The sequence below is a fragment of the Calonectris borealis genome, chromosome 7, assembly GCF_964195595.1.
Source record: "Calonectris borealis chromosome 7, bCalBor7.hap1.2, whole genome shotgun sequence".
Lineage (NCBI taxonomy): Eukaryota > Metazoa > Chordata > Aves > Procellariiformes > Procellariidae > Calonectris > Calonectris borealis.
This window is the reverse complement of record NC_134318.1, coordinates 38,327,613-38,344,243: the sequence shown is the minus strand read 5'-3', so window position 1 is coordinate 38,344,243 and position 16,631 is coordinate 38,327,613. Positions and strand designations below refer to the sequence as shown.

Here is a 16,631-nt window from a genome sequence, read left to right as displayed (position 1 = left end):
TAAATTCCAAAATATATTAGAATTTTTATTGCAGTAGATATTGATTGCATAAGAAGCAGGTACATGAGAACAGAAATGAATGTTTTATTGGTTCTTCATAGGCTTTGATGGAAATGTGTTATACCCATCATCTTGTAACCGCACTAAACCCAATTAATTAATTAATTTACATTCACACTAAAAGAAGCAGCTGTATCAATAAATTATCTCTACCTTTTTAACAGCTAAAAACTTTTATTTCCCAATACAATGCCATGCAGTGTATACACCTACCACTTCTGATTAACAATCTATAATCCTAATACGGAGCTTTATTGGGTTTAATTGTCCTGCAGGATACAGGGTAGTTAATATTCACCAGGAACACCCTACAAAGATAATTTAGAATCTGGTTTTATTGCTATTGATGCCTCTCTTAATTTGCAGTAACCCGTTTGTAGGCAAGTATTTACGAAGACTGAGAGGAGTACTGGCAGAAAGTAAATGGTAAGAAAAATGTTGCAAGAGGCTTCTTTCTTTCAGTCCCTATTCAGTGCCCAGCTCTGGGAATAGTGCAAGTTGATAGCATTTTTTCAATTTCTGTATTTTTGAGAAGCTAGAAACAAAGCCTTCATACCACTTCCTGATAACATTTGATATTCTAATCTGAATGTATACAGCTTTTTCCACTTTTAATTCTGTGGGTGCACTTTTATGTAAGGAGGAGCCAAAAGTCAATGGAATTAAATCCTGGGACTGATAAGGACAAGGGGCAGGGGCAATCTTTTCGGATTTTTTTTAATTTAATGTCACTGGCAAGTCGAGAACTGGTTCTCAAGGGTAGGTTTGGCTTCAGATGAGTCAGTATCACTTGATGTAAAAGATTTCTGAATATTTTAAATCAGCTAGCAACTGCAGTTTTACATTTAATTAGCACATATGCCCACATTAGCCCTTCAGATATATGAGAAATCATTTTGATTAAGAAGGGATTGAAAATAAATCCTGATGCAGTTTTAAATACACATATTACCATGGTTGTCATATTTCCCAGATGTGCTGAAAGAGGAGAGTTTCCCGTATTTTTCTTCAGTCTTACTAGCAGGTTTCCTAGAGTTGCTTCATATATCCACTGATTGAACAGATACATATCTAGGTGTGACTTCTTCCAAAGAGGAATGGCCACCCTCTTCACTCTCCTCCTCGCAGCTAGCATTGCACCCCAGTCAGGGTGAGCTGTACTATTACTGGGCCAACAAAACCAACCATGATGCGAGACAGGTTCTTCAACCAGAATGTGCCTAACTAGATGATGGAGTCTGTGCCAGTCAGTATCTCTGAATAATTATTAAGCCACTGGACCCTTCTCCGATACAGCCTCTGGGGCTGTACTTATAAAGGCTGTGCCTAAGATTAGGCTCAAGCCTGCTTCAGCACGTGACTTGAGCCACATACCCATACCGAATATACAGACAGAAACAGGTTAAAGCCAGACCCAACCCCTCTGCTCAAATTTTCTCTTCCTTGCTTGGTCCAAATTCAAGAAACAATATGAATTAAATGAATCAGCAAGGAGGCAACAGCTGGGGAGTCTGGGTTCAGTTAACAGCTCAGATCTTGAACTAACAACAATACAGATTCACAACAGGAGTCCTGCAGCTTATGAAACAATATATAAATGATATGTAAATGTTCTTAGAATAAGAACTAACATGAAATAGTGACCCAGCAATCTTTTCACAATGCTGAAAAAAAAAGAGAATAGCCTGGAGTTTTAGAACCTAATGTTAATTCCCTTAGTACCTTAATTATACCTCTACTGCTTTCTCAATCCCTGGCATTTGAACTCTCTCTGGATAAACGATTTCCTTCCTGTGATATTATTTCAGTCACCCTAAACCTAAGAGGAAAGGGAAAGGATTATCCGAGCATGCACAAACAGCTCAAGAACAACCAATTAACACAGCCAGCCAGTTGTTCTTGTGCGCCTGAAAGAACCCAAGAACTTCCAATCTTCACATACATTCTCCTTGCTTGTGGACTGCGGACTTTGAATGCAAGTAGCACTAAATATTGCTGAGTATCATTACTGCCAGTATGAAGTGACTGAATCTAGAAAACTCCCATTCAATGGGAATAAAAATGGGTATCCAGGCATTAAACTACCTAACTAGCTTAGATACAACATTTTCACCATCATTTCTTCCTTAGAGAAGCAGAATATTTGGAGATGAGCAAAGTGAAAGGAAGAAAAAGGGAACAGTTGGTCATGCTGCATTGCAGCTTTGAAGAGAAGAGCAGGAGACAAGAGTGGCTATACTGAAACAGGAAAAAAAACACTGCAAAATGAGTCAAATTGACTCATTGGCCTGTTTCGGCTTGTTTTCTATTTTTTAACTTTCTTTGACCTAATACTGAAAGTGATCTTTGCATCTTTTCCTTTCTGGTCAGCAGAATACAAAAAAAAACATTCTGAAAAAAAATGTATTTGTTTTGGAATTTAGCTGCTCCTGAGGTGAAAAAGCAGTTCAGTTGTGATCCCTGCTCACATGGAGCAGTGGCATAGCACTTCAAGCACAAGGTAAGCAGGTCAGAGCTGCTACTTATTATGTCAATGTACAATACTTAAGGCAATCCAGTACAGCTGCACTACTGTAACAGAGACAATCAACAGTGGCAGTCTTACAGAAATAACAGATACCAATGAAGTGAAAACCATTGGCTACAGTTTTCATTGCATTCTCTCTCATTTTTGTTAATAAAAAGCATGATTTATGGTATTAATTGTTGCCTCTATGCTCTATTTTTATTAAATATACCCTATGATGTAAGCTATTTCACAAAAGCCACTTTGATGTGCATGTGTTTGGGGAGGAGGGAGTAGAAAGAAAAGAAATCATCAGTATATGAACATTGATGTAGCCATTAGAAGTTTCAAAGCTGGCAATTGTACATTATTCTAAAGTAAAAAACAGAATTCATATTACAGGCTTAAATCACCTAAGCACATATCTGAATAATGAAGCAAAACACACTACAGACAGTCAAAATCTTGCTTTTGATGTTTTTTATGCTTGTTTTTATTACATCTTAAACTGTTTTCAGCCAAAACATTTATATATTGGACAACTATCCTAGCTTCGTAGCAATTTGATAGAGCTGAGTAGCCTGATAAAGTTTCGTCTGCTTCCATACCTGCGTGCCACACTCCTATTGACTACTTAAACTCACAAAGATGCTGAGTTTCTCTTAGTGACCAGAGATTTCCCTCTCAGTCATTTCTGTCCCTCCATCACTCCTTTTCCAAAATTCCCTTTGTAGGTCACTGTTACTTCGATGCTTCTCACTCCTGTCCCTCCTGCGATAGCTCTTTAAGATCTTCCTTGGAACAAGGTTTACTCAGTTGGAAGTGACAGCTTGGCCCTGGCAGCTTATTCAGGAGCAATCTCTGAAACACGCTAATACGTTCCTCTGTGCTGCAGGATCTCGTCTCCGCTCAGCCACTGCCCCCCTACCCAGTCTCTTCAAAAGCCCCACATCAAAAACCTACCACCACTTCGACACAAGCAATTTTTTTTCTCACTCACCCAGCTTTTTGCCAGAACCTGAATCTTAATAATATGAACACGACTTGATAATTTGCTGCCCAGTTATTTTTAATCTAGAATATGTTTATTATATGAACATTTATGATTTGTGTCCCATTCGCTATGCGCCACTGTTCCCTTTAAACATATGATGGATAGACAGAGACGTAACCTTGGAAGACGACCTGTACGGCAGTGAAGCCTACCCCCACATAATGCTGCACCTGAGGGGTATAGGCTGAATAAAAGTGAGGATTAAATAGTATCAAACAAATAGAGCTAAGTGCCAAAACACTTTCTCAGACCGCTTTTTCGGACCAAAAACTCAGGAGCTGGTAAGGAAGCAAGAGAGAGGAGAAATACTGTGGCTCAAACTAGAAGGCTCGATCAAGAGTTTCTTTATGTGAAATTAAAACATTAATTTTAGGTCAAGCAAGAACATATCATTTTAACCCAAACTGAAATGAAATACTTTCGGCATCCATTAAACTTTTAATAAAAATGTGTTTTAAAATGCAAATTTTAAAATTAAACACTTCAGCATTAAAAAAGAGACACTTTTTTGGCCAAGTTATTTACTAAATCTAATACAAATTTACAAGTTATTTTGTTACAGTTTTTCCTTCACAGTTGCTGTATGCAATGACTTCATTATTCTTTGGGGGGAAAAAAAGAGACCTGCCTAATGATATTCACAATCAAATCCAAATATGTTAAAAATCACTCAATCCAAAACCACTTGTGTGAATAACTACATGTTCCAGAGCATTAATAATGATTTAAAAAAAAAAAAAAGATGTAAAGATACAGTAATGGGGAATAGGAACACCACTTTTAGCATTTTGTAGCACTCACTAAAGTCCAATAGCAATAGTTACACTCCTGTAAAGCACCTTGGACACTAGATGAATGAAATTATTGATGGCCTCTCTGCGGGCTATGAGAGTACAGTCAGGCTATTAGAGCTGTTCTCCCATTAGTGAAAATTGGCACCTAATGAAAATATAACACTTTATATCAAATGATACTCTTCTCTGTTGTTTTCGATTTGCAAGGCTTCACAACACTTGGCAGGGTGCCACAAATCCTTCAAAGTTGAAATATTTCTGAGCTGATATTTACACCTCCATTATAAATTCTAAAGAAGTAGTAAAACTTTTCACTCAAAATAGAGTAAAACGTTGAACTGCAAGATTGCAGAGTGAAACATTTCACCTAATTTAGGATTTCATTTTCCCCACAATCTCGTCAATGCAGAATATTTAAATATGGTATCTGGCATGGCAATGCCCTCCAGCCAGAAGGCATCATCAGCTTCTGCTCAGCCTTTGTTAAAATATTCTCCAAATAACTTTGAATTGGCAATACCATTTCCTTTTCTGCCCATCAACATGAGCCTAAAATCTCTTACAAGAAATTTTGCTTTAATGTCTTTCAACTTTCCCCCATACACTAAGACACTCTCAGGCAATATAAACCTCAGTCTACTAAGTTGATTTATTCCAGCTTACAAGGCCACATAGTCTGTCTCCTCGCAGCCATGCAGCAAAGCAAAACTTTATGTAAAATACTCCCAAGATACTTTACTGTAACTTGCTTTTTAAAATTTCCATTGGTGGAGATTCTACATATGCCTCAGGCAATCTACCTCAGCGCTCAAAAGTCCTTACAATTAGGTTGTATTTCCCCACACTCAGCCTAAGTTCCCCTTGCTACAAGTTTAAAAATCTTCCCTTTCTGTACAATTCCCAAAGGATGTGAAAAGCAGTTTGCCTTCTTCATACACCTTTAAGGCAGCTGCTTACATGTGAAGATTACTGCCACGTCTCCTCAGATTTCTAGATTAAACAGCTCAATTATTTCTGTCTTTTCTCAGAAAAGGTGTTTTCTATACCCCTCTTACCATCTTTCTCAATCCTCCTCAATTCTCTGAAATTCACCTGCATAAGTAATCTTAAACAGCCACTATGAAAACACCAGTTGTAAACCCTGTTACTTTAGCCTACGGTAAAATAATTCACACTTACTGCATTTCATCTATATGCAATTTTAATTGAAATTCAGTGGTATTTTAACAAGGAAAATATTTAGCCACTTGCATAGTAAAAGCTAAAAATGTTTTGTAATGCAGAGAAATAAACAAATATGATACACAGTGACCGTAGCAGTCTGATTCACAATAAAGAAATATTCCTAATCTAGTTTTCTGCAGAATCATATAGATCAGTAACAGTTTCTTGCATAGCGATGACTTGTCGTGCAATGATCACAAATGTACCATTTACAAGGCAAGGGAAAAACATGAAGGGAAAATACCTTAAAATCCATGCAGTTATGAAAAGCTTATTTCAAGCACCACATCTGATGACAACTTTGTCTCTTCTATGAAGACAATCTAATTGGATCATCTGTAAAGCAGTTATTCTGATTCAGAAACCAGTGAAACTTTCCTTAATCATTCAAGGGTAAGCCCCTGATGTTCATTAGTGGATCACGACCAATACTTCATCAAGGGACACATGCATTGGCTTTAGCTTTCTCTCTCTGTCCACCAATCCTCGCCAATACAGATGCAGCACTCGAATGTCCCCTGTTCAGTATCAGTGCAGTGCTCACTACAGAAAAAAAAGTTACGAGACACACTAAACGTAATCCTTAATCCACTTACAGTGTCAATAATTCCGCCAACTATTTCCAAGTACTCACTTTTCAAAATCACCAACAAATTGCGAGACTATAAAGATCTTGGTCTACTGTGCCAGGTACGAGTGCACTCTCAGCAATAAGACTACTTTTTATTAAAGTCTTTGCCATCAGAAACGCAGTTGTGCAACAGCTTGACTGTGCTTAGATCAAAGTATAAAAATCAACTTTTTAAAGAAAAATTTCCTTTACAGAAACCCTGTCAGTCTTAGTAACATTCTCACTATAATACATCCTCAGTCAGGGCTGGGAGCAAATAAATACAAAGTGCCAAAGTCAAAGTCAAAGTAAACAGGATTCAACAAAAAGAGACACAAAGTCACCATTTACTCCTCAAAAATCTGGAACAGTTGCTCTGGCATTTACAATAACATTCTTTTTTAGCATGTATTTAGCTGCGAGTTTAGCCATAGACATCAACTGTAAATCCCATCCTATCAACAGGACAATTAGAATTCCTGCCATTAAATCCCCCTTTTTTTTCCACCCTGGGACTCAGAGAAGACAAATGAAATAAACTTAGTTCTACGATCTAAATGTGTTGACACAAGTCTGTAAAACAGTCTATCTTTTGCACAGACCAAAGTCTGCGCAAAAAAGACAGGTACACTTTCTCCTGAATAGCGGTTATCAAAGTCAGTAAATCCTACCCTGGTTTCAATAAATAAATTAAAAAACAATGGAAACAGAAGCTTCAGCTCAGTGGAATGCCAAGTACCAAGTGTTTCTGTTAGCTTGGTGATATTTCATGGATATTAGGACAGGCACACGGTCATTTTGTTGCGTGCTTCATATTACACTAGGTATAATAGGTATTTACGGCCTTTTGTTTTTACAGTAACCTCTCAAGGACCCAGAGTTGAGCAAAGTTAAAATTCGGGTTACTTTGTGATATATCAGGTGCATTCAGCGAGTTACAGAAGCTTCATGGCATTCTAATTCTTCCATCGCTTCAAAGGTATAACAGACTCTGCTGAGCACAGGAACAAGTCTGTTGCTTGCCACTGGAGCTCAATATGCAACCTTTGATATATGTTCTCAGATCCTAAGCATCAGAGAGGCTACGGTCTTTTTTATCGCAGGTCTTTCCCTTAACTGTTCATTAACCCTATTCAGTGAACTAGACTTCAACCTGGGCCACAAAACTAAATCTTTCCCTCATTTCAGTATCATCGAAATTATGGTTTACAATACAGCACCTATTTTTAAACAGGTTAGTAATCAAACATGCTGATGTTCTTGCTTCTTATTATCATTACTAACATCTGTCAAACTAACACTGAAAAAGTTCCAAGCATATTCAATGTTCAATGGGTTTGGCTACTGTCCACATGCCTCGCGACAAAGAATTATCAACTAAATGAACAAAGGGTGAGAAAACGAAGTATTACTCTCCCTTTCTTGATGAAAAATTAGGGTACAGAGAAATGAAGTCCAAGACTTTTAAGATCACAAGCCAAAAATCAGGTTCCAAACAAAGTCAGAATTATGGGATACTCAAATTGAGAACATAGGACTCAAAAAGACTAAGAAGCTCATCTGGCCAAGTATCTACTTCACTTTGAAACATTCAGCTATAAAGCCTAAGCTTAAAAGGTGCTTTGAAATCTTGGTCCTACTGATTTGTGTAATTTGGCAGCGTTTGTGTCAGCATGAGGAAATAAATCTTAATGTCTCAGACTGGTGATTTCTCAATACCATTTTGCTTATATTACCTACAGATCTCCGACTGCTCATGATTCTCAGCTCAGTCTATCCTCCAAAAATCCAGCAGATATGACAGAGAAAAGGCAAGCACAAACTATGAGAAAAGAGTAAAGCAGAACTGCAGCATTGTGGAATTGCCTCAGCTAATTGATTTTCTATCTGTGTTAACAAGATAATACATAGTATCATTTATGAAGGCAATACATGCAGAATATCTAGAAGACCACCACCTATGACAAAGCAAGCTGCTTGAAAGAGCTTTTCAGCCTAAATCATTTCATACATATTCATAACTTGATTAAAATCTTAATATTGTAAACTTATAAGAAACCAAACATTCACAGAATCAGCTTTTATTGACTTAAACCAGAGTCTGAACATGGCACACACACACGAAAGGTGTCAGCATTAGTCAATACTGTACACTCACATGTGTGTAATATATATGTATATTAGCCTTGCAGATAAACATTTATTCCCAAGAGAGGCTGCTAATGAGACTATGCTGTAGGGAAGATATCCAATTACTCTGAATGACATTTATATTTTAATCACATCACACTCACTGAAGAGCTCAAGGTTTGATGAAGCAATTCTTGAAAGACTGTCTTTTTAATCAATTAGACAGCTCTAGAAACATCAGCGATAAAGCTGTTGACAAGTCATTGGGCTAAATATACTACAACACATGTAAATTCTTCTATCTTCCTACCAAGACAATGATGTGGTCTTCTAAAACAGATGAAAAATTTTCCTTGTAGGAGTGTCCTGGTTTCGGCTGGGATAGGGTTAAATTTCTTCCTAGTGCTGTGTTTTGGATTTAGTACAAGGAGAATGTTGATAACACACTGATGTTTTCAGTTGTTGCTAAGTGCCCTCCTAGTCCAAGGACAGCTCCCGTGCCTACTGACTGAGCTAGGTACACAAGATGGGAGGGAACATAATCAGGACAGCCAGCCCAGCTGGCCAATGGGGTATTCCATACCATGTGACGTCACGCTCAGTATATGAAGGGTAGGCGTGATCCAGGAAGTACCGATCGCTACTTGGTTATCGGTCAGCGCGGGTGGTGAGCAATTGCATTGTGCATCACTCATTTTGTATATTCTATCATTATTTATTATCATTATTCTCCCTTTTCTGTTCTATTAAACTGTCTTTATCTCAACCCACGAGTTTTTCTCACTCTTACCCTTCCGATTCTCTCCCCGTCCCATTGGGGGGGCGGGGGGAGTGAGTGAGCGGCTGCGTGGTATTTGGCTGCCTGCCAGGTTAAACCACGACAAGGAGATACCTAAAACAGAACAACAGGTATTTTGCTAAGAAACTAAGACGCCCTACCGGCAATTACAGGCTCGCTTTGAGCTGAATTCTTTTTAGGACAATGAATTCTTCTCAGTGAATTCTTTTTAGGACAGATGAAGAACATTGTTTTAAGGGCATCGCTCCTGTGTAAAAATATCAGACTTGCTCACAAATCTTTTTACAATTGCCTTAACTGAATAAAACCAAGTCAGTCAAAACAATTTGCTTTCATCAAGCATTCAGTGACAGTGCTGGTTTTGGCTGGGGTAGAGTTAATTTTCTTCACAGTAGCCTGTATGGGGCTGTGTTTTGGATTTGTGCTGAAAACAGCCTTGATCACACAGGGATGTTTTCGTTACTGCTGAGCAGGGCTTACACACAGTCAGGGCCTTTTCTGCTTCTCACCCCACCAGCGAGCAGGCTGGGGGTGCACAAGGAGTTGGGAGGGGACACGGCCGGGACAGCTGACCCCAACTGACCGAAGGGGTATTCCATACCATATGGCATCACGCTCAGCATATAAAGCTGGGGGCAGAAGGAGGAACAGGGGAGCGTTCAGAGTGATGGCACTTGTCTTCCCAAGCAACCGTTACGCATGATGGGGCCCTGCTTTCCTGGGGATGGCTGAACACCTGCCTGACGATGGGAAGCAGTGAATGAATTCCTTGCTTTGCTTTGCTTGTCTGCGCGGCTTTTGCTTTACCTTTTAAACTGTCTTTATCTCAACCCAGGAGTTTTCTCGCTTTTACTCTTCTGATTCTCTCCCCCGTCCCACCGGGGGGGAGTGAGCGAGCGGCTGTGTGGGGCTGAGTTGCCGGCTGGAGTTAAACCACAACAGTGACAAATGCCACTGTCCACATGGAGCAGATGAAAGACTGGCCATATTTAACATGTTTTAGCATTAATCAGGCATCTTAAGATGCTCCAGGTCATAGGAATAAGTACAAAATGAAGAAAACAGAGATGCAAGACCCTAATTCAATCATTCTTCAAATTAGTGTTTGGTATTTTCTATAAACAAAGTACATGCTCACAGTTGTTATATTAAACAATAGACCATTTCTACTTCGAAGACCTTGAAAAATTTCACTTTAAAAAAATCCAGTTCTGCACTCAAAGGTATTTCTTAATAAATAAAAAACTAAACAAACAAAAATATGAAGTGAGAATTGATTAAGTCAAGGTTTAATTGAAAAGTATTTGAAATTGCATAATGTAGTAACAACGTAATGGTCAAATTATAGCATGAGAATTCTCCTTGCCTAGTAAGTAGCAAACCATCTATGCTCATTAGGATCAGTTCAGCCCAGTCAAAAGGTGTACGGCTAAATATTTTGAAAACTAAAAATTAAATTGGTAATGTAAAGGAACTGGGAAAAACTGTAGGGCAGAACAGAAATATCACTATTCTCCTTACAGTTTGTAACTTGTGGCTTGAGAGCTATTATTTTACTGAAAGTACTCAAAGAACATCTATTTACCTTCCCAATAAAGTGTGCATCACGCATGTTTTTGACTGCAAACAGTTGTGTTTGGGTTTTGGTTTCGCTCTGCGGTTTTTTTGGTTTTGTTTTTTGTTTTGTTTTTTTGTTTGTTTGTTTGTTTGATTCCTGCTTCTGAATTTCAGGCAGCTGTAGTTCTTCTAATAAATCTCTCCTAACTAATCCTTCCTTCAATAGTAGTAAACCCTGAGGGCTAAAATGCCCGTCAGCACAGATCTTTGTAAATGCTTAATTTCAATACCTAAACCCATCTTTATTTGCTAAGTGAACACTTAGCAATTGCTAACAACACAATGTTTAGAACTGAGTCAGTTGTTATCATTATTCTCTCTGATTGTCTGTTGAATTCATCCAAACCAATACACAACCATCAAAAATGTGTATTACTTGGAATGGTGTACATTTGCATGACACAACAGAACTTAAATAACAAGTATAGATTTTTGCCTTTCGGGGAATGACTAAAGTTGATAATTATGGCAAGTGGGGGGAAAAAAGGTTGCCAGTCTTAAGTATAGAAAATACGGCTGTTGTTGCTGTAAGATACATTCAAATTTGCAAAACACTCAATTTCAGCAATCATCAACATAAGTTTTCACACCTCCATTTTTCTGAAATGACATTTATCACCAAGCAAAACTACAACACGGAATATGCACCTTTTTCTTTTGCATTTTATGGTACAAAATATACCAGTATATGACTCTGAGTTACATTAATCAGTAGGTTGAAGCTAAAAAGACATCTGGGAAGCACAGATGGTTCACAATTGGCAAATAACTATGGAACCATTATCTTCAAGGTCAGATTCCTAACACTACAAAGGTTGGTAGTGACCCAAAGTCATCAACACCTTTTCAGAATGAACTAATTCTCTTCAGTCCAGTTCCTGGCGGACAAATATCCATGTCGCAGCTGGCGTTCACAGAGATGATCTCAGACCTAGCCTCCACTCATTGATGTTAATGGCATTCCTTTCCAAGGGAGGTGGGAACCGTACTGCCTTTTCATTCCTAGAAATAGCTTCTGCAATAGAGCTTACATTGCTACTGCCTGGATTCCAGCCCCAGGGCTTCCAAATTCACCAGTAATTGTTCATACTTGAAGAGATATTTTAATGAACTCAACATTCTATAATCATCCTTGCCCTGGCTGTCTACAAAACCACAGAAAACACAGTATTTAAACCTTTATAACAGAAAAGTTCCAAAATATGAGTAACTGCCTCTTTGGAAAAACTGAGAGAAATACTGAATACTATGTCAATAGCAAAAGATTACTTTGGTGTTAAGATTATCTGAATATAAAAGCCATTCTGCTGGTCTAGCTAGAGATTATATTTTTGCAGCCATTACAAACAAAGTGCAGTTCTTCATGAAACTAACCAACCTGGATGTGAATTTAGAATACTACATGTTTGGTACTTTTAGATATCAATGAATGCTCCAAATGACCTCTTACAATGTCAGAATTATTCCCCAGAATTCCAAGAAAGAAGAAGCTAAGCTATGTGAAAATGTGAAAAGTGCTTGTGTAGTGATTTGGCATTACGGTGGCTCTAACAAAAGCATTTCCTCTAGCCACCCCTCAGTTGATTTTAGAACCACAGCATAAAGAATAGTGAAAATTACACAATGTTTTAGAGAGGAAATGAGGACGGAAGACAAGCATAACCTAGAGATTACTACTTATAATGGGGCATGATTTACATACGGAAATAACCTATATGAAGAGATCTCTTACTGGATGGTGTAAGTGATGAATTACACATGCAATTGTAATGAACGGAAATGTTCTGATGTAGCAACAGTTTCTGAGGTCTTTGCTTACCCTGTAATTCCATATATTCCAGAAAAGAGTTCTGCTGAAAGGAAGAGGTCTACTTTCAAAGTAAGATGCAACTGAACTGAAAGGTATCAAAGGTACCTTACAGGTTTTTGAAGGTATCAAAGCTTATCCTAAAATGAAGAGGATGACACTTACCAAACATGTTGCAAATCAAAAGATTTGCATCAATATTCAAGAGAAATGAGCACTGAGGAAAAACTCAAACACCAGTAAATTGGGCAAGTTATTCATTAAACATGAGAGAAAGGAATTGCATCAAAGCATTCCAGTATCACAAGCTCTAAGTCAGTATCACAGCTTAATAGATGCCCTATACTGCCTGCACCCGTGACCAACAGGTTCCATCGTTAAGTAGACAAACAAGCAAACAGTAGCAGAATCTGATCTAGTTTCTGTGATACTTCGGAGATTGAGAATACTCATCTTTAAACATTAAAGCAACTGAAATGCAAACTTATATGAAGACTGTAACTTTTCATTGTTCAAATGCATGGAGAACACAAACTGCCAGAAAGAAGAAACACATACAGCCCTGAGAAGAAAGGGGGAAGCCTGCCTGGTCTACAGCGCAATATAATATGTAACAGTTTTCTCCTAAAGAACGCAAAAAGAAAGAGTGCTCCTGCAGTGATAGCTGCACATCTTTCAGCAACCAGATTTTCATGACTTTCCTTCCTACGCACCAGCGTGCGTCCTACATACCATGCATCTCAAACCCAGCTACAATACATTACATCTCCTCACGTTCAGCCCGAGGTCCTCCCCGGCCGCAGGCACCAGCGCTGTAGCTCTCCCGCTAAGGGTGCCTGCCCCGGAGCTCACTCACTGCCGGCTCCCACTGCTGCGAGCCAGCTGTTGAGGTGCATTTACAGCCTTGGCAGATGAGACCTTACAGCAAAAACCGTAATCGTCCAAAGGAAAGCAGCAGCAGGTTTTGGGTTTGGTTTTTTTTTTTTTTGGTTGGTTTCTTTTTGCACACTCCTCTCACAAACTGTAGTTTCTCCGACAAAAATTTCCCGCAGATCTTCGGCAAAATCCCAGGGCAGAGAGGGCTCCCCGCGGCTCCTGCAACGACCCACCCCGGGGAGAAGTTGTCCCCCTCCCCGCCCCGCACCCCGGACGGGGGAACGGCGGCAGCTCCCCCTGGCCCCGGGCTCTCCAGAGGGCCGGCGGCAGCCCGGGGGGCTCCCCCGCCGCGGAGCCCGCCTCGCCGCCGGAGCTCCCCGGCGGGTAGCTCTCCGTCAGGGGCTGCGGGGCGATTCACCGCCGTCAGCCCGCGCTGAGGGGCGGCCAACCCCGCACCCCGCCCGCCGATCCGACACCGCGCTCGGGTGCGGGGAAGGACTCGGGCGCCAGAGCGGCCCCGGGCGACGGCGCGAAGTTGAGGCAGTTTCGGAGGTTCCCGCCGGTGCCGTCCCCCCCTCTCCCGCTGTCCGGCGGGTACTTACACGAAGACCCCGAAGAGCAGCACCCGTATGCCGATCTCGATCGCCAGCTCCCGCATGGTGGGTCCCGGCGGGCTCCGGCAGCCCCGCGGCGCCGCCTCTCATTCCCCGCGCGGGGCGGGGGCACCCGGGGCGACTCGGCCGCCTCACGCCGCCCGCCGGCAGCCCGCCCCGCCGCCCTGAGGGAGCGCGTCCGCGGCACAGAGCCCCGCGAGGTGCAGCCCGGGCCCCTCCATCCCCCCTCAGCCTGCGCGGCTGCCCGCGCCTCACGGAGGCGCCGCGTCCCGTCGGCGGCGCGGCCGGGCGGTGCGGGGAGCGAGGAGCGGCGCTGCCGCCAGGCTGACGCGGCCGCTGCCGCGGCGGAGCCGAGCCGCCGGCGCGGGGGGTGGGTCCCGGTGACTAACGCGGTGTCTCCCCGCGCGGGGGCCGGGGGATCCTGGGGAATTCCCCTCCCCTCCCCGCCCCCGCGGCGCTGGCGAGCCGCTGCAGCCCCGTCCCGCCCGCCCGCCCCCCCCCCGCGCCACTCGCCAGGGTCCCGCCGGCCTGGGACGGCCCTTCTAGGCGGCCCTTTGCCCCCTTTTGCCCCCGCCTAAGGCTGGGGAGGGGGCCTGGGCGCCCTTTGGTACCCTATGGGCGCGGAGAGCGCTTCTCCTGTCTCATTTAATGCACCACTCCAGCCATCCTCAGCTGGAAAGAAATTAACCCGTTGCCCGTCAGCGGAAGGGGCTGATGCTGCGGCCCCGGGGGCTCCCGCATGGCACAGCCTGCGACGTGCTGAATTTCAGACCTCCTGGGTAGGGTACAGCTCGGGTGAGGAGCTGGGCTGGCGTGTCTGTGTTCATCTCTCATTCGTGATGAAAGACAACGCTCCCGAAAAGAGACAGCAAAAGAAAAAACCCGGGGGGTAGCACTGCTGGGCACAGGTAATAGCGGCTGCTCACGAAGAATTAAACTGCTGGTCATTTGTGCAACGGGCAATTTATACCCCAGACCAACCGTGCTGACACTGAGCTTGGCATATTTATGTAAGCTTTGCATAAAGGCTTAACAGCATTTGAATACTTTCTGCAGTATGTATATAATAGGCTTTCCACCCATTTAGACGTTCATGCTATTTTAAACCCTACTTCTTACTGTTAATGCAAATAACCCAGCATGTCACTCCTGCTTCCCTTGGTCAGATTCTGCCCAGTATGTAATATTATAGCCTAAATGTGTGTTTAGTTCAGTGTCAGTTCGTTCACAGAGCTGGGTCCAGCTCAGCAAACAGGCAGAGGAGGTAGTTATGTGGGACTGCAGATGGCTGGGATGGGAGAAAGGCAGCAAAACAACCGTGGCCTTGGTTTACTCCTGTGATTCCTCCAATCCATCCTCCATTCCTCCCAATGGCAAGCTCTGAGCCACCCTAATCCTTGTATTGCCTTAGCCTAGTTTTGTAGAGTTCATTTAATTTCCTCTCTGCATGGAAGGATTGAATCCTGAACATCTTCATTGTAAGAGAAGTTCAGCCTTAAACCACAAAATGCAGCGAACTAATTCATATTTAAATGTATTTAATTATCTGCTTTCTTGTGGCCTTTGAAGGCATGTCCTTCAGGAAAGTGTTCATAGCTATTAATACTGCACATAGTTACAAAGCAACCATCAGAATTGCAGTAGGGATCCAATTCATTTTAATACATGATTATTGCTAGAGAATTAATGCCAGAGAGGCTTTGTTAAACTTATCTGCTTAATATATCCACTATGCATCAGATGAAAGCGTTGAACTCTGAATTAACTACCATGTAGTAAAACTTTTATTGACCATGTTTGTGGAAGAACAGAGGCATAAGCTTCCATACTGACAGCATCTACAGATAACTACACCAGTGCTAGATTTGTTGCAAGGAGGGTGCCTGAAGCCCAGAAAACACAGGTGTGTGACTGACATTGGAGAGAGCACTTAAAATGTTAGTATTACTTAAATGAGATCTGCCTCCCTTGTATGCCTTATTTCACTAATTTTTGAGACAGAGCTTGGTCAGCTGTTTAATTCTGGACTTACAAAAATGTGATTCTGTTTCAGGAAACAAAACTAAATTGTGAAATCTCCATATTAAGCTGCTGTTTTGGTAGAGGACATGTCCCCTTCCTTTGAGGACACTCAATTGCTTTGTCTTTTATTGTCAAATATTTGTACTTCTTCTAGTTTGTGCCCCCAATGACTGAACGTGTACATATATTGTTGCTAGGTGTGCACAAGAAAAATCATTGTTTTCATGAATAGTCCTTCCTTACAGAAATAGCCTCATAATTTGTGAATCTAGCCAGTCATGAAACGAGGAGCTGCAGGGACTATCAGATAATGCTGGCAGTCTGTACCGCGGTTACCGGATCCACACAAACTGTGGAGGAGGCAGGTGACAGAAGTGGGTAAGCTGTGTTTGCCCTGCTTGAGCATCTAGACACCATGTAAATACTGTTTAAAGGGGAAACAGTCACACATCTTTTCCCCTTTCCATTTTTGTCCTGGAGTTGTATATATCTGTTCAGTTGTGCTGCCTTAGCCTGTG

At 41.7% G+C, this 16,631-nt stretch overlaps 1 protein-coding gene across 1 annotated transcript in view; it reads right to left on the bottom strand.

Annotated features, from left to right (window-relative positions):
* Positions 1–14,233, bottom strand: part of PLPP4 (phospholipid phosphatase 4) — a 68,415-nt gene extending 54,182 nt beyond the window's left edge. The window contains exon 1 of the mRNA XM_075155187.1: positions 14,080–14,233. Coding sequence (XP_075011288.1) covers positions 14,080–14,135 — 56 coding nt within the window. The 5' untranslated portion in view covers positions 14,136–14,233. The remainder of the gene's footprint in view (positions 1–14,079) is intronic.
* Between the last annotated feature and the right edge of the window lie 2,398 nt (positions 14,234–16,631).